General features: G+C 43.6%; 1 protein-coding gene across 1 annotated transcript in view; it reads right to left on the minus strand.

Moving 5' to 3' along the window:
• Positions 1–27,115, minus strand: part of TMTC2 (transmembrane O-mannosyltransferase targeting cadherins 2) — a 585,628-nt gene that overhangs the window by 380,108 nt on the left and 178,405 nt on the right. The window contains exon 2 of the mRNA XM_069228756.1: positions 24,956–25,526. Coding sequence (XP_069084857.1) covers positions 24,956–25,526 — 571 coding nt within the window. The remainder of the gene's footprint in view (positions 1–24,955; positions 25,527–27,115) is intronic.

Genomic DNA, 27,115 nt, shown 5'->3' on the forward strand with positions numbered 1-27,115 from the left:
CTAAATTCTGCCACTGATATTGTCAGAAATGGTGTTATCAATTTGGGAGGGGAGACCCTCTGCCAACCCAATAACCTCAGTCTGGTTAGGTGTAAACAATTCTGAGAGAATGTCTGCTGAACTCAGTATTTATTGCACAAGCGACAAGTAATCCCAGATAATTATATCCTAAATCCAAGCAGTACCAACAATTTTAAAGACTGAACAAAACACAATACATTTCCCAAACTAATTAAGACAGAGAAAATGTAATGAGCAATTAGACACTAAGATAATAAGGGGAACTGGAGATATAAATTCTTTAAGTTTTCGAAAAACAAAAGCCCTCAACCACTATAGACAAACAGTTCCCAGTGGACCACAATATCAGGGCAACTGCAAAAGTGTAGATGTTGAATACACAAATCGGATCCAGGGGGAAAGGATTTAAATTTAACCCTAGCCTCCAACTGGTGAGAAGTCATATTCTGGTCAGTTCTATAGTGCCTATCTCCTCCAGGCAGGCACCTGGACACAGAATCTCTCTTGAGCCAGGAATCCTGCAGGGTCTAATCCTCTTTTGTGCGCTGGGCCCTGTTGGAGTCAGAAGTCCTCCTGCTTTTTCTGCCCCTGAAGCAGTTAAACAGGAGGCCACTTGGCCCTTGGAGAGCAGTTCTAGTCTCTGGGTGACAACAGGATTCAGAGGTCCTTGAATACTTATGGGAATCGTCTACTTCTAATGGCAAGTCAAGAGTCTGAATTCTTCTTCCAGTCTTATTAAGAAGGTGTTTTCTCAGGTCCACAAACGATCTGAGAATATGGCAGTGGTGGAGAGAACTGATTTATCCGGAGCACTAGGCAGCAATTTGAGAAATTCTGTGGCTGAACCTTAAAAATTGTCCTGCAGCCCCCCCAACCTCTTTTTGCAGCACTTCCTCTTTACTGTACTGCAACATTAGCCAGAAGCACGTTTCAAGATAGTAGGACGTAGTTTCTACTAGCCATTTGTATGAAGTTGGCTCTGTATATACTATCTCAAAGTAAGAGATAGTGTGCACAGAGTCCAAGGGTTCCCCTTAGAGGTAAGATAGTGGGAAAATTAGATTATTCTAATGCTCTATTTTGTGGTAGTGTGGTCGAGCAGTAGGCTTATCAGAGGGTAGTGTTAAGAATTTGTTGTACACACACAGGCAATACATGAGGAACACACACTCAAAGACTTAACTCCAGGCCAATAGTTTTTATATAGAAAAATATTTTTTCTTTATTTTTAGAGCCACAAGTTCAAGATTTGAAGTACATACATAAAATGCAAGGTACTCCACACAGGTAAGTTAGGAACTTTGAATTGGAGCAATAACATATACAGCTTTTGTTAAAATACCAATAAGCTATTTTAAAAGTAGACAGTGCAAAAATCAACAGTTCCTGGGGGAGGTAAGTATTAGTTAGATTGTGAGGTAAGTAAGACACTTTGAAGTCTCAGTTCCTGGGCATAGGCAGCCCACCGTTGTGGGTTCAAAGCAACCCCAAAGTTACCACACCAGCAGCTCAGGGCCAGTCAGGTGCAGAGGTCAAAGGGGTACCCAAAACACATAGGTGTCCATGGAGAACAGGTGTGCTCCGGTTCCAGTCTGCCAGCAGGTAAGTACCCCCGTCCTTGGGGGGCAGACCAGGGGGGCTTTGTAGAGCACTGGGGGGATGGGGAGACACAAGTAGGCACACAAAACAAACCCTCAGCGGCACAGGGGCACCCAGGTGCAGGGTGCAAATCAGGCGTCTGGTTTTGTATTGGTTTCAATGGCGTTACCCGGGGGTCACTCTAGTGGTGCAGGCAGCGCACAGGGGGGCTTCCCGGGCCAGCCACTACCTGGGCTAGGCAGAGGGTCACCTGAGGGTCACTCCTGCACTGAAGTTCGGGTCAGTCTGGTCCTGGGGGCTGCGGGTGCAGTGCTTGGTCCAGGCGCCAGGTCCCTTGTTACAGGCAGTCGCGGTCAGGGGGAGCTTCTGAATTCTCTCTGCAGGCGTCGCTGTAGAGGTCCAGGAGGGTCGTCTCGGGCTACTCACGGGGTCGCAGTCACCTGGGAGTCCTCCCTGTGGTGTTGGTTCTCTGGATCTCGAGCCAGGGGTGTCAGGTGCAGAGTGTAAAGTCTCACGCTTCCGGTGGGAAGAGTGAGGTCTTTGAAAGTTGTAGAAAAGTTGCAAGAATGTTGCCGTTTGTTGAGCAGAGCTGCTGCTCATGGGAGTTTCTTTGTCCTGGGGTTCAGGGCTGTCCTCTGAGGCTTCAGAGGTTGCTGGTCCCTGTTGGATGCGTCGCTGTTGCAGTTTTTCGAGTCAGGAGACAGGCCGGTAGGGCTGGGGCCAAAGCAGTTGTCGTCTTCCTTCGTCTCTGCAGGCTTGTAGGTCCACAGTCCTCCTTCTTAGTTCAGGTTTCAGGAATCTGATTTCCTGGGTTCTGGGGTGCCCCTAAATGCAAAATTGAGGGGGGTGTTTAGGTCTGAGGGACAGTAGCCAATGGCTACTGTCCTGGAGGGTGTCTACAACCTCTTTGTACCTCCTCCCTGAGGGGAGGGGACACATCACTAATCCTATTAGGGGAATCCTCCAAAACCAAGATGGAGGATTTCTAAAGGCAGGGGTCACCTCAGCTCAGGGCACCTTAGGGACTGTCCTGACTGGTGGGTGACGCCTCCTTGTTTTTCTCATTATCTCCTCTGGACTTGCTGCTAAACATGGGGGCTGTGTCCAGGGGGCGGGCATCTCCACTAGCTGGAGTGCCCTGGGGCATTGTAACACGAAGCCTGAGCCTTTGAGGCTCACTGCTAGGTGTTACAGTTCCTGCAGGGGGAGGTGTGAAGCACCTCCACCCAGAGTAGGCTTTGTTTCTGGCCTCAGAGGGCACAAAGGCCCTCACCCCAGGGGGTCAGAAACTTGTCTATCAGCAGCAGGCTTGCACAGACCAGTCAGTCCTGCACTGAAGGATTGGGTAAAAATACAGGGGGCATCTTCTAAGATGCCCTCTGTGTGCATTTAGTAATAAATCCAACACTGGCATCAGTGTGGGTTTATTATTCTGAGAAGTTTGATACCAAACTTCCCAGTATTCAGCGTAGCCATTATGGAGCTGTGGAGTTTGTTTTGACAAACACCCAGACCATATACTTTATATGGCCACACTGTACTTACAATGTCTCAGAATAGACTTGAACACTGTAGGGGCATTTTGCTCATGCAGCTATGCCCCCACCTGTGGTATAGTGCACCCTGCCTTAGGACTGTAAGGCCTGCTAGAGGGGTGACCTACCTATGCCACAAGCAGTATTTTGTGGGCATAGCATCCTGAGGGGGATGCCATGTCGACTTTGACTTTTTCTCCCCACCAACACACAAAATCTGCAATGGCAATGTGCATGGTTTAGGTGAGGGGTCCCTTAGGGTGGCACAACACAAGCTGCAGCCCTTAGGGACCTTCCCTGGTCACAGGGACCTTGGTACTACTGGTACCTTTTACAAGGGACTTATCTGTGTGCCAGGGATGTGCCAATTGTGGAACACTGGCACATGTTAAAGTGAAAGAACACTGGTGCAGGGGCCTGCATAGCAGGGTCCCAGCACACTTCTCAGTCAAGTCAGCATCAATATCAGGCAAAAAGTGGGGGGTAACTGCAACAGGGAGCTATTTTCCTACACAATTCCTTTGTCCAATGTCTTGGCCACTCCCCTACCTAAGGGTCAAAACTGTTTCTCTCCTCCTGTGCCTGGAGCAGAACTGTAAAGGAGAGTCCTGTTGATGAACAGAAGTCCTCCTTGACATCTCGAAGTCAAAAGAAGTAATGTTAAAGTTGCACTTTGTTCTGTCAGTTTTCACTGATTTGAGCTAATCACTGCAATGTGGCCATCAATTAACACTCATTGGCCTTTCCTGGGCCCAGAAGCAAGTCTTAGTCCTCTGAATCAGAGTAAGGACATGTTTTAAATTATCAAAAATGTGACTCCGCCATTAAATTAAATCAGAAGCAGGAAATACCATAGAGGCATTTTCTAGCCGTTTCCTAAGTAGAGGTGAAAAATTAAGATTTTAATCTCATCTAGGTCTATAAAGTGTAACATGGCCTGCAGAACGAAATAACGTGCTTTTTCACTGTGATGGCAAACTAACTTCAATATGTAGTGTACCTTATTTTCAGAGCAACCTACCTATGACTTCAAGTCACACATAAGTGTGGCTTATGAATATTTAAAAATAAGGCATTCTAACATGGCAAAGGCATTTTCACTGCCATATGTCACTGAACTGTTCTTAAACAGTTGTGCTCTGGCAGAAACTGTTTTGTCATTATGTGAAAGGTGTAAACATAAGCTACTGCCCACATGTGACATATAACTTTCCATGCCAAATGTGCACTTAAGGCAGCATTTACAAGGGACTTAAAGAGAAGATAATTAGATAAGTTTAAATGTACAGCACGTTGAAGAGGGGAAGCAAAGCCATTGTATTAGTATTTAGCACTGGTAAAGTGCAAGGAGTTCTAGGGTCAGCAAATCCAGACATAAAAAAAATTCAGGGACAAGGGAAAAATATAGTTATTTCTCACAGAGATAGTTTGCAACATTTTTTACTACAGTTCTTGGGCATGGTTATTTGGGGAATTGATTTGAATCAGCAGTGAACATTTTGGATCTGCAGGAAACATTTACAAGCAGTGCAAAGCCCAGCTACTTATACGGCATGTTTTCGACAAGCATTTTTTATGGCTTACAAGAAAGGAGGAAAAAGCTTTTGCAAACAAATCCAAAAATAGATGCATCTTTTATCAGAGAGCCATTAAATATTTATTTGCCTCTGTGACCAGGAACATTCAAAAGAAAGCTGCTGAAAAGAATGAACCCACATGGTAGCGGCAAGTGAGTGTATCCTTCGGGGACTCATCCAAAGTGAGCATACACGATCAGATGAGCAGGGCATCATTCGGAATATTGGTAAGCTCAAACTGATAAATTACTATTTGTGTGGTCATTTGCCATGTATCGCAGGGCTCTCCCTTTAGTAGCTTCATGGCTGAGCGGATATTGCTCACTCAACGAATATGCCAGCCCTTTAATGTTACATGATGAAAGTGTAACCCCTAACACGATCCACCCCAAAGAAAGCAATTCACTATAATAACCTCTTCCAGCATCATCTTACTAGAGAACTATGGGTTAACTCAAAGTGAAATGAATGCCGGTAGCATAATTGTATTATACCTTTTTAAAACTGCAGGTCCAAAATCTTGGCAACACGTCAAACCAAGGTTGAATGTGGGCACCAAACATAAGGACCAAATACAACAGATTACACTTTTCACGCAGCCACAATGTGGCATCTACTCAGCATGTGGCACTAAAGACATTTGATCACGTGCAGAACCATCGGCCTAACAAACTGTCTAATTCCAGGAAGGAGAAAGTGCCTCGGGCTGTTAAACCAATTAACAGGCTACACCCTTGTATTCAAAACCTGCGGACTGAGAAAACAAAAACACATTGAGGCGCATTTCGGTGTCTGGACACAATAAATCCGGCATTAAGAATGGGTTCCATGTCCCAGTCAGGCGGTGTTTTGGAGATCAGTGCCAAGGTAGGTTAAACTCTAAGTAAATCGCTCAAGAGCTTCATGTTACACATACATGTCAAGGCAGACGGCCAATGCACACCGCAAGCAGTAAGTGCTCTACCGGGGTTGGGAGCCGTTTCAAGGTCCCTTATAAAACCATAAAGCTCAGCTGTGTTTATTGATGGTGAAATGGTTATTTTGGGCACACTCCCAAATCCGTTTCCAGCTTTTCTACTCAGCATTTAAATCAATCTCAAGTGTTTATTTTTGTTTTCCTAATAATTGTCTTAGACTTGCCCTGTGCGGCTCCTGCTATGTGGTCAGCGGGTTACCAAAGTCACAAACTTAACAAAGCAAGTTAGTCATTCTTACATTGACATTTTACGACTTCCAAGATGCAATTTCATATAAGCTGGGAGGAGGAGAGAAAAAAAAACATTTGCTTAAGGGAAAAACAAACACTGGAATAGACAATGGCTCTACAACGCCGAGCTATTGGGTTTGTCAATGCTTTTTTGCAGTCACATGTGCGACTATGTACACCCCCTCACCCCCCCCCCCCACACACACACGCACACACACACACAAATTGGCAAATTTGGAAAGGGTTTTGTAATAAAGAAAACACTTTTGAAAATGGCTGCTGAATCCTCCTAAAATAAAGTATTATGAAAAAAATAAAATCACAAGGTGAGCAGGTGGGAAGCAGGATAGACAGAGAGCACCAGATAACGGGGGAAGAATGACTGAAATGAGAGCAGGGACAGGGGTGGAGGTAGTCAAAAAGGAAAAACAAAATCAGGAGTTGAGGGACAGGGAACCAAAATGGACAGCAGGGAGCCATGGAGGAAGACGCAAGAAGGACAAGGTAGAGAGATCAACAGCACCAATACATTCCCACGGAGTGCTTACAGAAAAAGAAAAAAGTAGTTAGTTGAAAGCAAGATTAACAGTGGAAGGATATAGGTAGGAGTGGGTGAAAAATTCAGCTATGCCGGCAGAGTTCGCAGAGTTTTGGCCACTCCGTGATACGTGTGTAAAGCAGAGTTCCAGAAAAATGCCACACTCTGCCATATGGCAGTTTTTTCCTTGCACGTGGCTCGCCAATAGTAAGTTGGCGAGTGAGAACTGGTTCGCCCACCACGATTTACAGGCACTAGGAAGGTGCCCAGCATGGCTGGTCGTGACTGTTCACGTTGGAAAAGCTGCTGCTAACGTAGAAAATCGAGCTATGTAAGACACAAAGGGTGCTATTCTGGATCGTCTGATTGACAACTCACATCTATTAATTAGATGATGAGGGCTTTATGAATGCGGAAAAAATACGTCTGTGGATAGGACTCATAACTGGGATGCAAGATATAGCCTAACACTATTGGCAACCTATATCACCAAGTGTTACTAAATGGAAAGCTAATATAAATGTATTGTGGGCTCCAAAAACGAATATGAGACGTGTGATTGAAAGACACAGAATTATGAAGAAACTAGCCACAATATAGGGACAATGACAGCGTATTCCTAAAGGCATGCAATGCAGCTAGCTACTGATTATGGTTCTTTAAAGTGATAAGTATTGTTGTGTGAGGATGGGAGGATGAAATGATGGAATACATGGTTTGCCTATTTTTAAGTGTGATTAGCCTGGTGCACGCTGGAATGAGTTATATTATGTGTTTATTGTTAAATCATGAATATAAAATACTAATAAAAATAATTATTTTTTTAAAAACAAGAAGGTCAAATTAACATTAGGTGGGGCATGTGAAACCCTTTTAAAATTTGCTAGGAAGCAGTCTAATAATTTATTGGCAGATAAAGAAGTGACTAAACCTTTGCTTGTGGACCGACCGGACGACTTTTCGGCTCCGCATTGCGAAGCGGATGTTGTGTTTCGGGGCTTATCAGGGCCCTCTTCAGTTTTCACAGTTACTACTGGAACTCCAAGCACCTCATGTTCAAGAGATACTACCATTAACAGATTCTATCCAGATCTAAATCTACTTGCCTAACTGTAGGCACTCCAACATTACCTAGCTGGCCGGATGGTCTAGCCTTGATGAAGTCACCTGAGTGACGAAACACGTGTTGGCTGTATTATGAAGAACGCTTTATCTGTTTTGAGGCAAACTGTGCCTTCAATTAAAGACACCTTCTCCAACGAACTTGGGACATTTACGTACTCTTTCTCCAACTCAAGCGTCTTACCAGGGATACAAATCCTTGTTATTTGATTAGACTGTACATCTGTGTGCTGTAGTCGCATTGTGATTAATGTATGATTTTCTCTTAAAGTAAAACTAATAAAAAATGGTTTAAAAAAAAGGAAACCAACAACATCCCTATTTAAGATGGGAAAATGTGAATCACCCCCAAATTTGAGGGTTTATATAGGAAACCTTCAAACAGGAATACATTGGAAGTGCAGATTCATCATGGTGTGAGTAAAATAAATCTATTTCAGCAAATCAGTACATGGAAGTATTAAACGTCATTCAGGGTCACATTACCACCTAACCACTGTTCTACTACTGATTTTTAGTTCAGCTCTTTAATTACCTAATGTCATCCGGAGATGTCAGAACAAACTAGTTACAAAGCAACAATGAACTATTGTGAATGAATGCAATACTGCGTGCAATCGCAAGAAACCTTGAGAAAGAAAATACTCAGCCCATGGTACAGAGCTTCCTTTGTAAACAATGTGAATAGGAAATAAACATGACTGCTTGACTGTGCAGAGGAGAACGTACTTTAACAAGTCTTTTCCAAGGCAATAGCATCATTGTACACTTGTAAATTCAAGTAAAGAAGCACATTCTCCACGTTGTTAATAATTTACAAAAATATAAAATCCAGAAAAACTTCCACACTATATCACAGCCCGATGCCAAGAGCTATACCGGTTGTTAAAGGCCCTGAACCCAAAACACAGGCTGAGCTGCAGACGGTGTTCTATAACAGGGGAAAAGGGCCTTTAACAACCGGTACATCCAGTGGAAGAAGGGCTATAAGGCTACTAGCACATTCAACCCACTGACGGAAGAATGTTCTAAATTAAAATGGGAGAAACAGAAATACAAACATTGGAACATTGGTGCAGAAGGCTTATTTTTTTTTTAAAACATTTTTTATTGCTTTTAATAAACAACATTAGAATACTCACATTTGCCAACATGGGTAGCATCATGTGTTAGGTTCACAGTGTACATCTCTTTTTAGTGCTGGCATATCCCATCCCAATTTTCCTGCTCCCCCTCTCATCCCTTATCCCCCTACACCCTCCCCACCACCACCCATGTCTAATTTTCCCCCTCCCTCTCAAATGTGCAGTGTTACCGTCGAAATTACACGGTCACACGTCTAGCCCCAAGCCTTATCCCATAATTGCTTCTCATGCATATTCTGCCTCGCCCCAGTTCCTTCCTTCTCCCCTCCTCATTGCACCCAATCAAGAGGTACCCGATGGCGAGTTAGTCGTTGGCGTTGTCAAGTGTCTGAGTTGTTCCACTAATATCGACCACCCACTGGCCCTCTTCATTAGGCAACCTCACTTCTGCGCTTCGAGTGCCAGTACTGCTCCTTCATAATCTGCCCACTTTAAGAGTTCTTTACGCCATGCAAGTGCTCGAGGGCTCTGTGTGGCTTTCCAATTGCGGGTTATTTCCCTTTTAGCTTGTATGAAACCCAAGTCTAGAAAACTGCTTGTAACCTTAGTCTTGGCTGTATGTGGGAAGTCATTCAACAGGCAGTAAGTGGGGTCCCTGGGGATCTCCTTTTCTACTAATTTGGAGAGGGTATCTATTACATATTGCCAATATCTAGAGAGCCGCAGACAATTCCAGAACATATGGAGGAACCTAGCCCCTTCCTCTCCGGATCTAGAACATGTGACCTCTGATGTTCTGAACATCTTATTCAGCCTGTGTGGAGTGAGGTACGCCCTATGAAAGATGTAGAAGTGTATTAATTTAAACCTTGCATTGCGTGAGATTTTGGGCACCCTTTCCATCAACACTTCCCAACCTTGATCTGTAAAAGATCTGTCAATATCTGCTTCCCATTTCTGACGTAAGTGCAGTAGTGGTGGAAGTAGACTACAATGTATCCTACGATGGAGACAAGTGGCTGCTTTCCAGGTGGCCACTGATGTTGCTAGATATGTGCAGCCCGGATGTGAGGGAGGCTCAGCTCCACCCGGTACACAGTGTTGCATTATTGTGGTCAAAAGGCCCCCCATGTACCAATTAATATTACGGCCTAAGGTCAAATTTAGCCTGCAATTTGTGGAAGCGGAGCAATGTCCCATCTCTATATAGGTCTCCCAACTGGTGCATCCCTGTTTCTTTGACTTGACATAGTACCAGCTCGTGAACACTGTGGACTAGAGTGGTTGAGGAATCAAGCGGGAGTTCCGCTGAGTAAGGGTGTTTAGTCCCTGTCTTTTGGAGGCATCTATTCCAGCAGTATGCCGCCACCATTTGTTTCCTCGTCTCCCACGGTCTTTGGTTGTTAAGCCCCAGGAGGAGTTGGACAAGTTTGGACATTGGAGGTGTACCCAAACGTCTCTCATTTTGAGGGTGCTGCTGGCTCCTCATCCAATGTGTGAAATATTGCAGCTGCGCCGCCACATAGTAGTCCTCAAAGTTAGGTGCCGCCAGTCCATCTGCAGAAGTAGGACGTTGAAAGGTATTTCAAGGAGCTCAGAACATTCCAATGTTCTAATAAACTCTGCTTTGAAGGGCTATATTCTTAATGAGAGTATAAGAGTAGACTGGTACCTTCCTGGGAGCATGAACCCATATTATAGTTTGATGTCTCTCTCCCTAGAGCCATCAATTACATTTCAGCTCGGAGGACAAGACTTAACATGTCCTGTGCAGCATTTGTGTCTTCTGAAATGACTGCAACTCAGCCTTTTCCATTTCCACTTTAGTTCATATTAAAAGTTCATGGAGTTGTAATCACTGAGGGTTCAGAAGTCGAACAAAAGATTTATCAGATACAGTCCTTAACCTACAGTCTGTCTCTGAGGCATAAAATATTATGATCTCATTGTACAGGAAGACAGTAAATTCATCATCAAATCTTTCTCAAAGCACTAAAGATGAGAACAATATTTTAAAGCTTCACTAAAAGGTTCACTTGCTTACAGCAGTATTACTACCCTCTCTCACCCTGCTGTAAGAAAACAAGAGGCTATTTTCCCAGCCTATAGCCCTTTAGATCTCTTGTGGCAACGTCAGCAGAACAGGTCGAAAGGTACCACCTGAACTCTCAACCAGTAACACATTCTGCAAACACATCTTCCATAAATGGTTGATGTGATGTAGCTAACTATACTAAATAGATGCCCAGGAGTAAAATCGCCATTCAGTTTTAGAATATCAAGGTTGGAATTTATCTTATAGTTTAATCTTCATAAAAAGATTTCCTATTGACTTATGCCAGAAAATATATACAAATGTGACTGACATGGCTCTGAGACACTGTGATAAAAAATCAGAACTTGTCATCAATTACAACTGTCTGCTTTGGACCAGAGCTATAACCCCGTTATGGTATGAAGACATTTGGTTCTTGGTGCAAATTAATGCTGACAGTTGCCTAGGTGACAAAAGAGTTACTTACCTTATGTAATGCCTTATCTGGTAGAGACTATATAGCCACAGATTCCTTCACTAAGATTTCCCCAGGCATCAGACTGGACCCAAAAGATTTTTTGCGAGGAGTACTGCCCACCAGTAGGTGGCGTCCTCTGGATCCACGTGCATCGCCCCCACCAGAAGAGATGTCTGCACAACATATACAGGCGCCACCTACACACGCTGACATCAGTTTCTTGCCACGACTTTCCAAGCCAGAAGCACGGAGCCATTAAGAGCCATTAAGAACACAGACCACTGGTGTGGAAAACTAGGTGCCTGAAAGGGAACAGCCCTGACCCTAGAAATCCATTCGCAGAGCTAGAAGCATGAGTGGATTGGTATGCAATTTGCAGCTAGATAGAGTCTCTACCAGATAAGGCGCTAACCGAAGGTAAGTAACTTGTTCATCTGATGGAGACTTCTAGTCGCAGATTCCTTACATTAGAATAGCTAACCAAGCAATACCATCCCAGGAGGTGGATCTGCGGACCAATTTCACACAAGGAAGTCCTGCAGGACTGAATGGGCAAAGTTCCCATCCCTGCAGACTTTACTGTCCAAGCAGCAGTGCTTTGTAGACATGTGCAAAGAAGTCCATGCTGCTGCCCGTCAGATATCCAGGATCAGAACTCCTGCGTATTAATGCAGTGGTTGCAGCTTTAGCTCTGGTGGAAAGAATTTGCATGCCCTTTTTGGCCAAAGCGTTGCAAATCTTAATGCAGAGTACGACCCATCTGGAAATGGTCCACTTCTGCAGAGCCCACCCTTTCTTCGTTCCAACATACCCCACGAAGAGTTGGTTGTCCACCCAGAACTCTTTTCTTCGATCAAGGTAAAAAGACAATGGTCTTTTTGGGCCCAGATAGTGGAGCCGCTCTTCTTTAAAGGAATGTGGAGGAGCATAAAAAGTAGGCAAGGTGATAGACTGGCCTACGTGAAATGGAGTGGCCACTTTTGGAAGAAAGGAGGTTTTTGTGCAAATCACCAGTTTGTGAGGTATGGAGGCTTGAATGACAAGGTCTGGAGCTCATTCACTCTCCGGGCAGATGCAATCGCCAAAAGGAAGGCTGTTTTGATTGTAAAGAGCCTGAGGGGACAACTATGGAGAGGCTCAAAGGAAGCACTCATCAAGAATTGTAGCACAAGCATAAGGTCCTACTGAGACATGATAAATGGCGAAAGGGAAACAAGGGTACAAGGCCTTTGAGGAACGTATTTACAATAGGCGATGGCTGGGCAAGAAACCGCAGAAAAAAGACACAGCAGAGAGATAACCCTTGAGAGTGCCCAGAGCAGAGCCCTGCTGGGCAAGAGAAAGAACAAAAAAAGAGAACCTGAGAAAGGGGAGCACAAAGGTATCAACCTGCTGTTCTGCACACCATATCACAAATTTTCCCCACCAGCAGACATACCATTTTGGTAGAGGGACACTTGGCTGGCAAGATGACATTACAGACTTCAGGAGGAAGGTAGAAAGCTGTCAACTACCACCGGTCACACACGGAAGAAGGTGGAGACTGGACAGGTTAAGGTGGAGGACCCGCTCATGCTGCTGCGACAGAAGACCCTCCCAAATGGGCAGCCTGATTGGAGGAGCGATGGCCATACTAAGTAGCACGGGATACCAGAATCTCTGTGCCCAGTCCAGTGCCACAAGGATGACTCAGGGCCTCTTGCTCTTCATTGTCTTGAGAACTCTGACCAAGAGTGGTATGGGTGGAAAGGCATACTGGAGGCTTGAGCTCCACTCAAGACAAAAGCATCTTCTATTGAGAGTCGCCTTTGAAACTCCAGCACACAAATCTGCTGACTTGTGTGTTCTCAACATAAGCGAACAGCTCTCCCCACTACTGAAAAAGACCTTGCACAACCTCAGGGTGGATACACCATTTGTGATCCACTAGGCATCTTCGGCTGAGTTTGTCTGCCAAGGCATTCAGAGAACCCGCCATGTGTTGAACCACCAAGGATATGCCCTGATATTCCTACCATGTCTATAGATGCAGAGCCTCTTGCCAAAGGGTCCACAACCCCACCCCACCCTGTTTTTTTGCAGTACCACATAGTGGCGGTGTCCTCTGGAAACACCTGCACTAGCCTTTCCTTGATGGAGGCTAGAAAGGCTTTCAATACCAGTTGGATCAAACAGAGCTCCAGCAGGTTGATGTGGAGTCCAGATTCTGCCACCTAAAAGAGTTCTCTGATCTCCACCTCTGTCAGATTGCTGCAGCATCTGTCATTACTGTGAGATCTGGTTGAGGAAGGGAGAGGGGTTGTTGCTGACCCAATTGAGGTTCACTATCCACCTGTGAGGATCTTTCCCAGTTCCCTACTAGACCTAGACCATATCACAGAGACTCCCCTTATGCTTTGCTCATTGTAACTTCAGGTCCCATTGCAGAGCCCACACATGTCAGCGGGCATGCGTCACCAGCAGGATGCAGGAGGCCACGAGTCCTAACAACTTCAGGGTCTGGTGGCAAATCCTTCTGCCAACTGGATGCCCAAGATGGGCAGATTAGCAGGGTTTGGCGGCTGTCGGGTAGGGGGTTAGGGGTGGACTGACCCGACCGCTGGCTGCCCAATCCACGAGGTCTGTGGGTACTGCATCCTCAGACACGAAGAGGAGGCTGGGAAGCGTGTGCAGTTGCTGGGAGGGTATTGGCACAGCTGGAAGCCTCTTCCATAGTCACAAAAAGAGGTCCGTGGCCGATGTGGGCCATAGAAAGGCCCAAGGACCTGGCCGTAGCCTGACTGTCTTTAAAGCGCTCTATCACAGAATCCGCTTTGTCTCCGAAGAGATGGAAGCCATCAAAGGGCATTTCCAATAGAGATTAATGGACATCCCCTGAAAAGCCAGTCATCCTCAACCAGGACCTAGCCCACCACTGATGAAACTGCTCTGGTCATGTGGAGTCCACAACATATAGTGAACTTCGCTGCATCTCACACATCAGCAACAGCATAAGAGAACATGGTTCAGGCCTCCTCTCGGACCGTTGGCGTGTGGGAGAAGTGGCTCAAAAGGCATGTAGTGTTCACAGAACGCAATGCCAGGCTGGTGGAAGAAAATATCTTCTTCCCCAAAGTGTGTCCAGCCTCTTGAATTCACTGTCCAGGGGTGCAGTAGGGAATAGACCAGGATTTACAATGGATCTGTAGTGACTTGGACCACCAAGCTCTCTGTGGTGGGGTTTTGGGTGCCCTGGATTGGGGGGGGGGGGGGGACAGAGGGGTTGGGGATGGTGATTGGGAAGCCCCTGTGCTGGGTTTCGACCACATCCCCAGAAGGACATCAGTGAGGGTTTCACTGAACAAGAGTAGTGGTTTTAAGGGTGAAGACTCCTGTTTGTAGCACCTCAACCAAGACATTAGTCTTCACTGCCGTAGAAGGCACCTGCAGGTCAAGGTTCTTGGCCGCCCTCAGCATCACCATAGCAAACAGTCCCTCCTCTGTAGCCATGGTAGGGGAAGAAAGCATACCAATAGCAGAAATATTCAGTCCACTTCACCCAGTTTCTCACACCAATTCATATTAGGTTCTTCATAGGGCTGGGTATTTTACAGGGTCCAGTGACCCCTCCCATTCCTCCCCGAGTACTAAATGACAGGAAAAAGGCTCAGGCTCAGGCTCTGACCTGAAAGGCATAGCTCTAGATGGCGCCAGTAACTGCAGCATTCGACGCCCTTCCGGCTCTGTATCTAAGTCGGGGATCATAATGGGGGTGGTGCCAGCACACCAGGAGCGTCAGCATCAGGACCTCAAATGTCACGGAATTGCACGCCAAGCCACCAGGAGTTTGAGGGATTGCTCCCGCAAGGCCTTCGGTTTCATGGCGCAGCAGTTGGAGCACAACTTTGGGTCGCGCTCGAAACATCAAAGGCATGTAAGGTGCGGGTCCTTCACCGGCATTGGTCTTTGACATGCCTTGTAGCCGACCTTCTTTAATGACATCCCTGCCACACGAGGAGGAAAACCTAAAAAAAAAAAAAAGACTCAACAAAATGTTCAGTCAAAAAGTGAGTGAAGAGGTAACTCTTCTCCAGATAAGCGCTGGCTGGCATGTAACGAAAAGAACTGATATCAGAGAGCCTAGGTGGTGCATATATAGGTGCAGCGGATGTCACTTCCGGTGTGGACAACGAAACAATGCATGCGGAGATGAACAACACCACCTACCCACTCACAGGGGTAGTGCCCATGAACAATCTTATGGATCCAGTCTAATGCTCGGGGAAATTCTAAGGTACGAAATCTGTGGCAAGAAGTCTCTACCAAATCCCACATTTACAAAACAAAAGATGTGCCATATCTCATATGGCTAACAACCCATCTAAAACGGATTTCTGACTAATTACATTTCTCTACCTCCACAAGACCACATGCAACAAAAATGAATACTGCTTTATGAAGCAAAAACTGGTCTGTGGGACCTCCCTCTCAGACACTGCACTGGCCTCAGTCCGTGCACTAATATTTACCATGTTTCCCTGGTTACCATTTTCATTTGGTCAGTCTCAAATTGCTTGTCAAACACAGCATTTAGTTATGTTCGTCCGACTGCCACGCATCTTAGTAATTCTTCAGTCACGCTTTGAAGATGTTTCACGGTCCTCTAGACACGCCTGGACCAGACGCGTGCAAATAGGAAAATTAGCCCTATCACAGCACTCAAGAGCATTTCAATGTCTGGCAGGTGTTCAGACCAGCATCATTTGCAGGAGCCATTCAGGTAAAGATGAGATGCGGAAAGCCCAGCAGAGCAAGGGCATGTCAACCTTACAGCAGGCAGGCAATTAAACTGCTGACAGTAGGCCATTTCAGCTCTGCAGTGCCTGGCATTCCAGGCCAGCTTCTTACCCTTGCCTGGAAGGAACACTTGAGCTGATCAATGAAAACGTCAGTCCATTTTATCGAATGACAGTACCTTTATGAAAAATGTCCACCAGTGCATTCCTACTAAGGGGTGAAATGGCCCACAGAAAAAGACATCAAGAACAAATTTGTTTTTATGACCTAAACACTCACAAGAAACTTAGGGTCAATTAAGTGCATCTGTGTGGAGGCAAAAAGTCTGAAATGAAGAGCTAATTGTAAACCAGTTAACAGCCAGTTTCACTGACGCATGTAAACTAGGGGGAAAGCCAGTATTCTTTTCTTCAGACTGAAGCAAATGAGAGTAAAAAGTGGCACTTTTGTAACATGCAGGGTAACATACTGCTCAAGAAATGTCTTGTCTGGTGAGAGGTAAATCAAGGTATGAAGTATGAAACTATTCATTCAAAATGCTTGTTCTCATTGTCTGATCCTGGGTAAGGGAGTTCCTCCTTGGGGTTTGGTAAAGCACTTTTGAATGGGTTATTTAGAAACATTAACAATTCTCAAAATGTGTATTTAATTAACTAATAATCTGAAGAATAGACTGTGAAAAAAGTGTTTGACCAAGTAGGGCTTAGTTAAGAGTTTGAAAAGTGCAGCATTTGCAAACTGTGTGTAGATCAGACCATGTGAAGGCTCTGCAGCAATGAACAGCAGAAGCAGAAACCTTGGCAACGCTGCGCTCTGCTAAACAAGAGTATCTGTAGTGTTATGTTATATTGATTTACATTGCGCACTAATCACACGCGAGTGTATCCAGGCGCTTGGTCATGTGTATTGTCCCTAAGGTGCTTATATTAAGACACAGGTCTACAGCTTCTTGCAGAACTCAAGAAATGAAGAGGATGCTCTGATGTGTTGGAGGAGGTCGTTCCATGTCTTCTGTGCAATATAACAGAATAAGCGACCTCCAGTTTTGCTTCTGCAGATGTAGGGAATATGTGTGAGAGAGAGTGAGGCAGAGCGTAGGTGTCTGGTAGATTGTTAGCTCTAATGCCACCTCCCTTGTCTGAAGTAGTCCCCGTCAGATCTCCCTAGAATTGCTAAATGTTTAAGAATTAGCCCAACTAATAGCTAACTTCGTTATGACTAAGACCGAGTGCTTTCTATGTTGGCTCAGCTCCTGTCTCTTAGGGCAGTCACCCATTTCCTTACTACAATAATGTGGAGTGAGCAGAGCAGTCTCAATAAGCAGAATTAAAACTCTGTAAACTGGTAACAGAAAAGTCACAGAGCAAAAGAAAAATCACCTCCAACTCCTCATAATGTTTCTATTAGGGTCCATCAGGGGATCTACAAAAAGCTGTGTTTTGTATTCAGAGGTCTGAATAACTAAAATAGTTACTAGGGTTTTGTATTTCATTTCTTTTTCAAATAATCAGAAAACAAGCATAAGAAGGGGGGGGGTCAGCTGGAGGGGAACACTCCGTGTGGAGGATTTACTGAGACAGGCCGCATGCTCACAGATGTCATTCCAAATAAAATAAATTGTTGCCTGCAATGAATCGGTAAGGTGTGAACCACAAATGGGAAATCAATGCGAATAAATTATGTATGAAGAATATATACAGCAATGTTACAAACAAAGTCCACCTTAAATCCCCTAACAGATGAGACGATGATTCTAAGGTCAGCATTCCTAAAAGGCAATCTATAATAGAAATTAAGCTAGATAGATTTTTCCCCCCTCCCTCCATGTTCGATCCTGTTCTATATATATGCAGATACATATTAAAGTTATGCTGTAGGCAAAATAGTGCCATCAGAATTAGTTGCAGTTGAAAGGTGCTGCCAGTAATCTGAATGGGAACTGTACATAAAAGACACTAAACGGACAATGAATAACAGGGTGGTCATTTATAGCCACGGCACAGGGGTGTGGAATTCCTATAGACCAACACCCAGGACATATTGTTTGAGGTAAATCACAACAGGTTTTCATGTTTATTTTGTCCTTGGGCCAAGTAGGCACAACCCCCTGTAGCACAAATCCTTTGACTGCCAGTTTACCATACCACATTAGGGATCAGGGAAGAGGGGTCAGCAGTTAAGATAATATTTGTGTCCATAAGTTAATGCTATTCGAACTTGAATTTATAGTAAATTAATGCAAAGCTTTTATTATTAGAGTAAGCTCCCCAAATAAATGTTATAAGCTAGGACTGCACTATTGACAGTGGTTTCAGTACAAAATAAAATGGGTAAACACATTTGCGAAGTTTAACAATATGAGGCTACTCATAATGCTCCCAGAATGCTCTCTGATCAGATACAAATATCTACAGAAGTTTGAAAGCAAGAATGATGATTCTTTGCTTTCAAAATAAAATGCTCGCAAAAAATGCAAATAGAAAAAACGTTTTGCTAAATTACTGTGTAATTTTAGGTACCATTTCTTTGAAGCATCGTTTAGTAAAATGTGTTGATGTATGCTAGTATTTCCAAAAAATATTAATAAAGGAAAATCAGTGTAACCAGTTTCAACAAGTTTATGGGAAACATGAAATAAGCATTGGCAAAGTCTATAGATAATACATTGATGGTTAATCCTTTCATTTTGATAATGCGAGTCTTGTTTTGCCATGGCTTTTGTACAGCTTTATTGTTGTGGGAGCTATCAGGCCCTCACCATTGTAACAAACACTGGCAAAGAGCAAAATTAGTTTTTGGTCTCAAAATGCACACATTGCCACAGTGGTTCCTGGCAATGAACAAAACTACTTTGTGTGGTGATATGCTCCTTGTGAAACAGCCGATTGCTATCACTTGCATTGTAGTCAGCCGACAGATGCATAGAGAGGGAGACAGAATTTTAATAAAAACAAAAGGTCGTGGTTAACATTATGCCTGATTAGGGGCCCTGTTCTTAGAGAAAGTCACAAAAGTACCACCTCTGTATATGTCATTGCATTTGTGAGATTTACATATTTCATGAATGTAGTATTTTACAGAAGTAGACCAGGAAATTGTGCTCCTAGTAAAGACACAGAGAAATGCTGAACTGGAGGAGTCCATAAAGAAAAGATGTTTGAATTTGATGTGAACTATTGCAGTACAATACAACTCTTGCACATTGTACAGGGCTACAACTGATGGGCCACTGCAAAAATGCCAAACCAGAAACTGGATAATTAGTTTCATTACCTGTCAAATCAGTACTTGTAAGTCTTGGAAGGTTGAACGAGAGAGCTTCCACACTGAGTTTTGTGCCAATCTCCATCTTATACACTGAGCTCTGCTGTTGGAGCTTAAGACACTAAGTTATCTTACAGGCACTATGTTAGGTGTCAACTTGTCCACTGCTAACCCCAAAAACCAAAGGGGTAAAATAGCCCTACAATAGGCATTATCTCGCTTTGACCCAGACCTGGGTTTGCGGTTTACAACTGAGCAATTATTTTGAAAAGATCTTGTCAAGAAATAAAGGATATCTACTTCAACTACATAATTCAGTTTTAAGAGAGTGTGGCAACAAAAAGCAATAGAAAAAGCAATATCACACTTTTGAGTGAAAATGCACGACTATAGATTAAAAAAGAAACTGGAAAAATAATGAGATGCAACATAAGCCACAGTCATTAGCAAGTTTAATTACATGTTCAATGAGAAAAGACTATGCTGAATGGAAGCAGTGTGTGTTTGGCGTGTATGGTCAAGCTTATTCACTCGTTTTAGAGATATATTTCACTAAGAGGAACCATTTTAGTAACTAATAAACATTTTCCACTGTAGTTAATCTACTTTATAGCAACAGTGACAATTGGAATTAATGAATGACAAAAAAGCCAAGTAAGCATTAGTGCATTCTTGAAGGTAGAAGATGCTACAGTCATGTGATTGAAATACTGCATTTTGTATTGGGAAATTAATAAAAAAAACATATGCACTTACATATGATATATTAATCTTAGGAAATGAAGTCTATATCGCTTGTTTGAAATTAACCGAACTGTCTATAGGTCTCTAACTGATGTAGCATTGGCACTATCAGAGGGCAAGTATAACATTTTCCTATTTCCAATCAGTGTGAAAACAAAGCAGGACGCAAGAAACCACATGGTCCATGATTGGCACTTTAACTCCTAAACAACAGATTACTTCATAAAATATGCCTGACGGAATTTTCTTTAAACGCAAGGAATAGTTTGATAGTGATCATTATTCTCTAGTTTTAGAATGAACGTTTTGAGTTAGGATCGTGAGTGGACAAACTGTTGGAAAAACAGGGAGAAGGAGATGGAATGGATCAATGGGTAAGTGCACAGGAGGCTAAGAGAAAACAAAAACGATGATCACAGTTATTGAATTATTGAAGACATTAGTAATTGTGCTACAGCAAAACTTAAATCCTATGCCGGATAAAATAAATTACTAATTTTAAAATTACCAGTCATTTTATGATAACTTTCAGGGAAAATGGGATATAGTGAAGCGAATAAGGTACACAGTTTATGATCGAAAAATGAGAGTGGAGTTGATAAGGAAAGCTGAGATCAATTTGAAGAAAATCCACAAACTGGAAGTGATGTTGGCATAGGTTGAGCTTAACACTCAAAACTAACACAAAGGCATTTTAGCAGATTGAACCCTCAGGATGTAAACACAAAAATGAACAGGCTTTTTAATTAAGAAATAAAAGGAACAAATGAGCATTAATTCAATTAAACTGTAGAAGGAACAGAGACAAAAATGATGGCAGAAATAGAAGAAGGAAGAAGAAATAGAATAAAGAAATGATAAAAATGAAGGACAAATAAGGAGAAGGAAGAGCAGCACCAACATGACAAAACTAGTTTTCGAACAGAACAGGAATTATTTAGTAAATAAATATGTGCAGTAGTGTAATCAATCCTGATACCAGACTAGTATAGACCTTCTTTTAGTGTCTGACACATTGATCTGATATCTTCATTGGATAAAACTAAAACAAACGGAAATTGATATATTAATCTATCTCTTGCTGTATTATAATGCCAAAGTTGAACTGAAAAAATACAAAAATTGAGAAGTTGCAAAATAATTAAAATTTACAAATGCCTTAAGTTGAATTGCACATTGGCACATATCTTGATAATGACATACAAAGCTGACTACACAAATATCCTGTGGAGGAAGTGGTATGTCTGTTGAAAATAGGCAGAACACGGATAGACATCATATAATACGTGGACACTGCGATATAGCAGGAAAACAGGTAACAGCCCAGGAAAGGTACACAAAAGAAAAAAAGCAACAAAGAAGTCCTTCAAGTCCAAGATACCGAGTTTTGGTAATTCATACTTTTGTGTGAAGCCTAGGTCATTGCCCTAAAGAGGTGGTATCTAAAGAACATTTTTTTAAAAAAATAATTTGAATATTTGACGTATTTAGTGTACATTATTTCATTATTAAAACTAACATATATTCTGTGGGTCTTGTGGATATTTCTGGGGACAATTCTGTTAGCACACATCTTATGCGGATAACACTCAGATTATTCTCCGTCTAGGCAGCAAAAATTACATCAACAGCAAGAATTTTAGGCGTTGCCTTTCCAGCATGGCACCGCAAATGACTCAAACTGAATTAGGACAAAATCAAAGTCCTGCTTGTCGAGGGTTCACCCTCCATCTGGTCCTCCTGCTGATGGCCAGCAGAACTTGGTCTGACTCCCTTCCTTTCTAACACCAATCCTAATCTTGCTTTTCTATTCAACTACCCTCTCCCACTGTATATTGTAACCATCTTTTGAGGAAACTTCTTCCCCCTTCTTCAGGTTGAGCAGAAGAAAACTGTGATCCAGACGGTAGTTCTACCCCATATGGACTATTGAAGCTCCCACTTTCTTGGTTTTGCCCATTGGATGGCAGCATAACTACAACTGGTGCAAAAAGCTGCAGCTCGCCTCCTGCTCAGTCTTCCCTGGCACCAGTCCTGCACCAGTTAGCCGGCTTGCAATTGCAAAATGCTCCCCCGTTTCAAGTGCTTTTTGTCACCATGCCCTCCATGGTCTAAGTCCCTGGATCCTGCAGGAGAGAATTCTTCACTTGATTACTTTTTTACTTCTGTCCACCTTTTAATTGTCCCAAAGAATCATCACTCCTAGTGTGAAGGACGTACATTCTCTTACCTAGCGCACAAACAATGGAACTTACTTCCCCATTCCCTTGATATGCAACTGGATCTCCTGCATTTCGTAAAACACTTAAAACCCATCTCTCCTCTCTTTGATTCCAGTGCTATTTATGCAACCCCCTTCCTCTATTCTGTTTAGCGCCACAACACCCTTTAGAGTAATTCCACGCACTACAAATCATCATCATATTGGGACTAGGTTTAGGTACTATGGTACCTGCGGCTAGAACCAAACTTAGTTTGTTATCAGCAAACAACAAAGTTTAGGCTACACTGGGAATTTAGTTCCTAGCTAAAGAGGCAGCCACAACTGGCCATTGGTGACATGCTATGGTATGAATATTTGTATGATGTGCTTAATTAAGTGATCTGCACATGTATAAGAAAGCACTCCGTGGAAGCCCGAGGTCAGTGATTTAGTTACGCACAAGGATTACACTTTACCATGCTGTTTTTATGGCGAACCATGCACTTTGCATTAATAATCTCATAAACGAATTATGTGCAATTTTTTACATATGGACGTTACAGATGTGTGTTTTGAGTTGGGATGCTTCCCACTATAAGGAACCTTGGCAATGTATTGTACTGGCACTTATATAGCATTTTCTACTGGTAACAAGGTGCTTAAGTGCTTTGTGGATGGGTAACATGCAACTGTCTGAGATACAAGGTTAGAGACATTTGTCATGCAAATTGCGTTATACTTTGTCATATTATTTCTCACACATGTCACACAGTTTTAACTAGTTTATCATGGAATCTGCTATATAAAGCTGTGAAAAAGTGTCATGTAATCTGTTTTACTAAATCCCTTTTGGAAGGCAATGACATGTCACGCAGGAAGTCATTCGGGTGAGTGTGTCTGTGGTTAAAGAGGGATCACTGAAGATGTCATGCAAGCACACAGCTACCTTCTCGTAACAGTGATCCCAATTAAATGGGACCTGCAGTCATTCGAAAAGAGAGAGAAACGTATCTATGAAGAATACGCTGGCTGCCTATCTGATGGGGAGAACATTTACCTTAAGGCATTGGGTATATGACTAGGACAAATATGGGTCTCAAGTTTAATAGTGTATACAAAAGCCTAGAGTTGGACAATGTAAAAACAGCCAAAGGGTAAGCAAGAGCCCAGTCTCCCTAATGTTGCGTCACACAAGACCACAAATGCATATTGTGCCCATGAGATTTGTTTTTAGGATGCTTTCAAAAGCTGAGATTTGGCAAATAAGCTGCATGGAATTCTCTATTTGCCCTTGCAGTCTTGGAAGTTCCCCAGATATAGGTCATGTTTTGATTTGCTCAGGATCTTATGGCCTATGATTGCTGTTAAGACAATTTTCAAAAATACGGTAAAGGTCGGTCAGGTGATTTACAATGTGTTTTAATGTGTTAGATTTCCTGTTACGCATTTGCATTTTTAGACCGTGAAGAACTGCGCTGGTATGATGGAGATTTGTTTTTAACCTGTGATGTGCATGGTTTCAAAATAGAACTTTGGGACCCTTCTTAAAATTCTGTGACAGAGACTAACATTCTTTTAAGGTTCTGTGTACCAGGACGCCCTGCTATTCAGAGAGATTATATGTGATAGTTAAGGATCTCCACAATAACTTTATTTAACCGTGCAGTATGTGCGATTTCATTTTCTTGAGTTAATAATCGTACAACTACTAAAATATATTTTGTTTCTAGACTATTTGACTTTGAAAGTTCTCAAAGTTTGTGAATTCTTGAAGTGCAGGACTTCCTCCTTTCCACTCTGGCCATTCTCACAGACGTACCACATAAGGATTTAGGTTTTCCCTGACTAGCTTTAAAAAATATTTAAGGTTCAAAAGTTGAGCGCACATGCCAAAGACCGCAGTAGGAAGCCCCTGGCACTTACTGAGGTGAGGACATGGCATTACAATTACTATGTAAGTACAACACAAATCAATACGGATTCCCCCAAATGACTGGAGACACCTAACAGGAAACTACTCGCGTGTGTATCTGCACACAATAGTTACTTTAAATAGTAGTTAGTGGAATCTACTGATCAAGAAAATCTCCTGGTAAGCAGGAAGCTTTGTTGATGGAATGGCCTTAGCGCCTGTTACAAGAGGGAGACGGCCGGTGACAGGCAGCAGCAGAACAGGTATACCCACAAACAACCCCCACCATCCCTTGCTGGGTGCCTCCATAGCCGTCGCAAACAAACAGGTAGAGACGTCAAGCTCGGCAAAAAGCAAGCGGTGCTCAGATCTATAAATAGCTGTATACTAATTAAGCAGACCATCACGCGGCACAAACTTGATTAATGATCACGTTCTCAGCCAGAGTCTTGTAAGCAGAACTCAAATGATCGATCTGATTTTCATCTCTTGTAAAATGACAAACTGCTCTGGGCGAAAAAACCCTTGCTGTCATCCACTGCCTTAGAGGCTTCGATGAAGAAGGGTATGCGGGCTGATGAAGGTGCATGGCGCGGGCCGGTTTTGCCATCGAGGTGGAGCAGTACAGACTGACAGCTGTCCATCACATTTAAAGATACTCATTTTTTACACATTATCTTTTTCTGATAAGTACATCATGTGAAGGGAAGGGAGAATTTCTCAAGGATGCTGAAAAGAAGGCTTTCAAAATAGCAATACTTTCATTTGTGTTACTGTACTTTTTTTGAAGACCAAAAAGTCACCAACTAAGCTTACAGAAAAAACACAACCACAGGTTTGTGAAGATCACTCCACTCACCTTGCTAAACGTGGAAATGATCTGGTGCATTTTCAGTTTGTGAAACACAAACACATCATAAACCGCTGACACAGCCAACACGGTGACACCTTGCTCCTTCCACAACATGCTGCAAGCGGCACAGACACCAGTGCATAGGAACCAGCTCCACGTGCTGGTGGAGTACCCTCTTGTAGAGCAGTGCTTAATGTAACAGATCAAGGAAAGCACAAAAAAGAGACCAGCACCAACGTCTGCCCTTCCCACAATTCCAGCCACTGCCTCGGTGTGAATGGGATGAGACGCGAAGAGAAGGCCAGCGATAAGCGTCCAGTACCCGTCGCCAAAAAATATCCTGGAGAGGTTCGTAAAGAGACCTGTGACTGCAGAGTGCAGGAGTATGTTCACTAGGTGATAGCTCCACGGGTCCAGCCCTCCAAGGGCATAGTTAAGGCGGAAGGAGAGTGTGCATAATGGTCGATAAGACTTGTGACTGCCACTGTGGGTAAGAAGGGTCCCCCAAAAGTCATTGAAGAATATGTGCGTCCAGGGTGTTTCCGGGACCAGGTCCTGATTAGTCTTGATAGCACGGCTAAAAAAACAAAAAAATAAATATATTACAATAGAGAAGGAAAAGTATGCGCTGAGCAATAAAGTTCTAAATAAATCTCAAAAAACAGCAGCCAACTCTGTTGAGAGAACCTTAAGCAAATCAGTTAAAGTCAACAATTTCCCTCAATCACAGCAATTTTTGTTGTTGTGCTACAAGGCTCGTACCCTTGCTGATGTGCCTCAGTCAGGACATGACAGTCCAATTCTCACATGATTAGATTGAAAAATTCTACTATAGCTTTACCAATCAGCTCTGTTGTAGATAACCTTTTCGGTCAACTTTAGACACTATCTGGTACAAATACACATATTAGTATCAGAGCTAATCCTTGGTGGCAGACACTTATAAATCCACGTGACGACTACTGCGCAATATAACCTCTTTGTTTCACAAAGTAAAAAAAAAAAAAAAACGGACATTTACAAACGTATCCCAATGTCTAAAGACTTGCATTGTATCCTATACGAATAATCCCACTGTCAAATTAAGCAAGGTAACATCAAGGTGGAATACAAGTGTGGTCATTTGGAAGGAGGCATGGATATCAGCAGGCATGGACACCAGCACACAGCCGGCATGGACACCAGCAGACCGGAAGCATGGACACCAGCAGGCATGGACATCAGCAGACAGTAGGCATGGACATCAGCAGACAGTAGGCATGGACACCATCAGACAGTAGGCTTGGACGTCAGCAGACAGTAGGCTTGGACGTCAGCAGACAGTAGGCTTGGACGTCAGCAGACAGTAGGCTTGGACGTCAGCAGACAGTAGGCTTGGACGTCAGCAGACAGTAGGCATGGACGTCAGCAGGCTGCAAAAGCACAGACGTCAACAGGCTGCAAAAGCACAGACGTCAACAGGCTGCAAAAGCACAGACGTCAACAGGCTGCAAAAGCACAGACGTCAACAGGCTGCAAAAGCACAGACGTCAACAGGCTGCAAAAGCACAGACGTCAACAGGCTGCAAAAGCACAGACGTCAACAGGCTGCAAAAGCACAGACGTCAACAGGCTGCAAAAGCACAGACGTCAACAGGCTGCAAAAGCACAGACACTAGCAGGCTGCAAAAGCACGGACACTAGCAGGCTGCAAAAGCACGGACACTAGCAGGCTGCAAAAGCACGGACACTAGCAGGCTGCAAAAGCACGGACACTAGCAGGCTGCAAAAGCACGGACACTAGCAGGCTGCAAAAGCACGGACACTAGCAGGCAGCAAAAGCACGGACACTAGCAGGCTGCAAAAGCACGGACACTAGCAGGCTGCAAAAGCACGGACACTAGCAGGCTGCAAAAGCACAGACACTAGCAGGCTGCAAAAGCACGGACACTAGCAGGCTGCAAAAGCACGGACACTAGCAGGCTGCAAAAGCACGGACACTAGCAGGCTGCAAAAGCACGGACACTAGCAGGCTGCAAAAGCACGGACACTAGCAGGCTGCAAAAGCACGGACACTAGCAGGCTGCAAGCACGGACACTAGCAGGCTGCAAGCACGGACACTAGCAGGCTGCAAGCACGGACACTAGCAGGCTGCAAGCACGGACATTAGCAGGCTGCAAGCACGG

This window comes from Pleurodeles waltl, chromosome 4_1 (assembly GCF_031143425.1).
Source record: "Pleurodeles waltl isolate 20211129_DDA chromosome 4_1, aPleWal1.hap1.20221129, whole genome shotgun sequence".
Lineage (NCBI taxonomy): Eukaryota > Metazoa > Chordata > Amphibia > Caudata > Salamandridae > Pleurodeles > Pleurodeles waltl.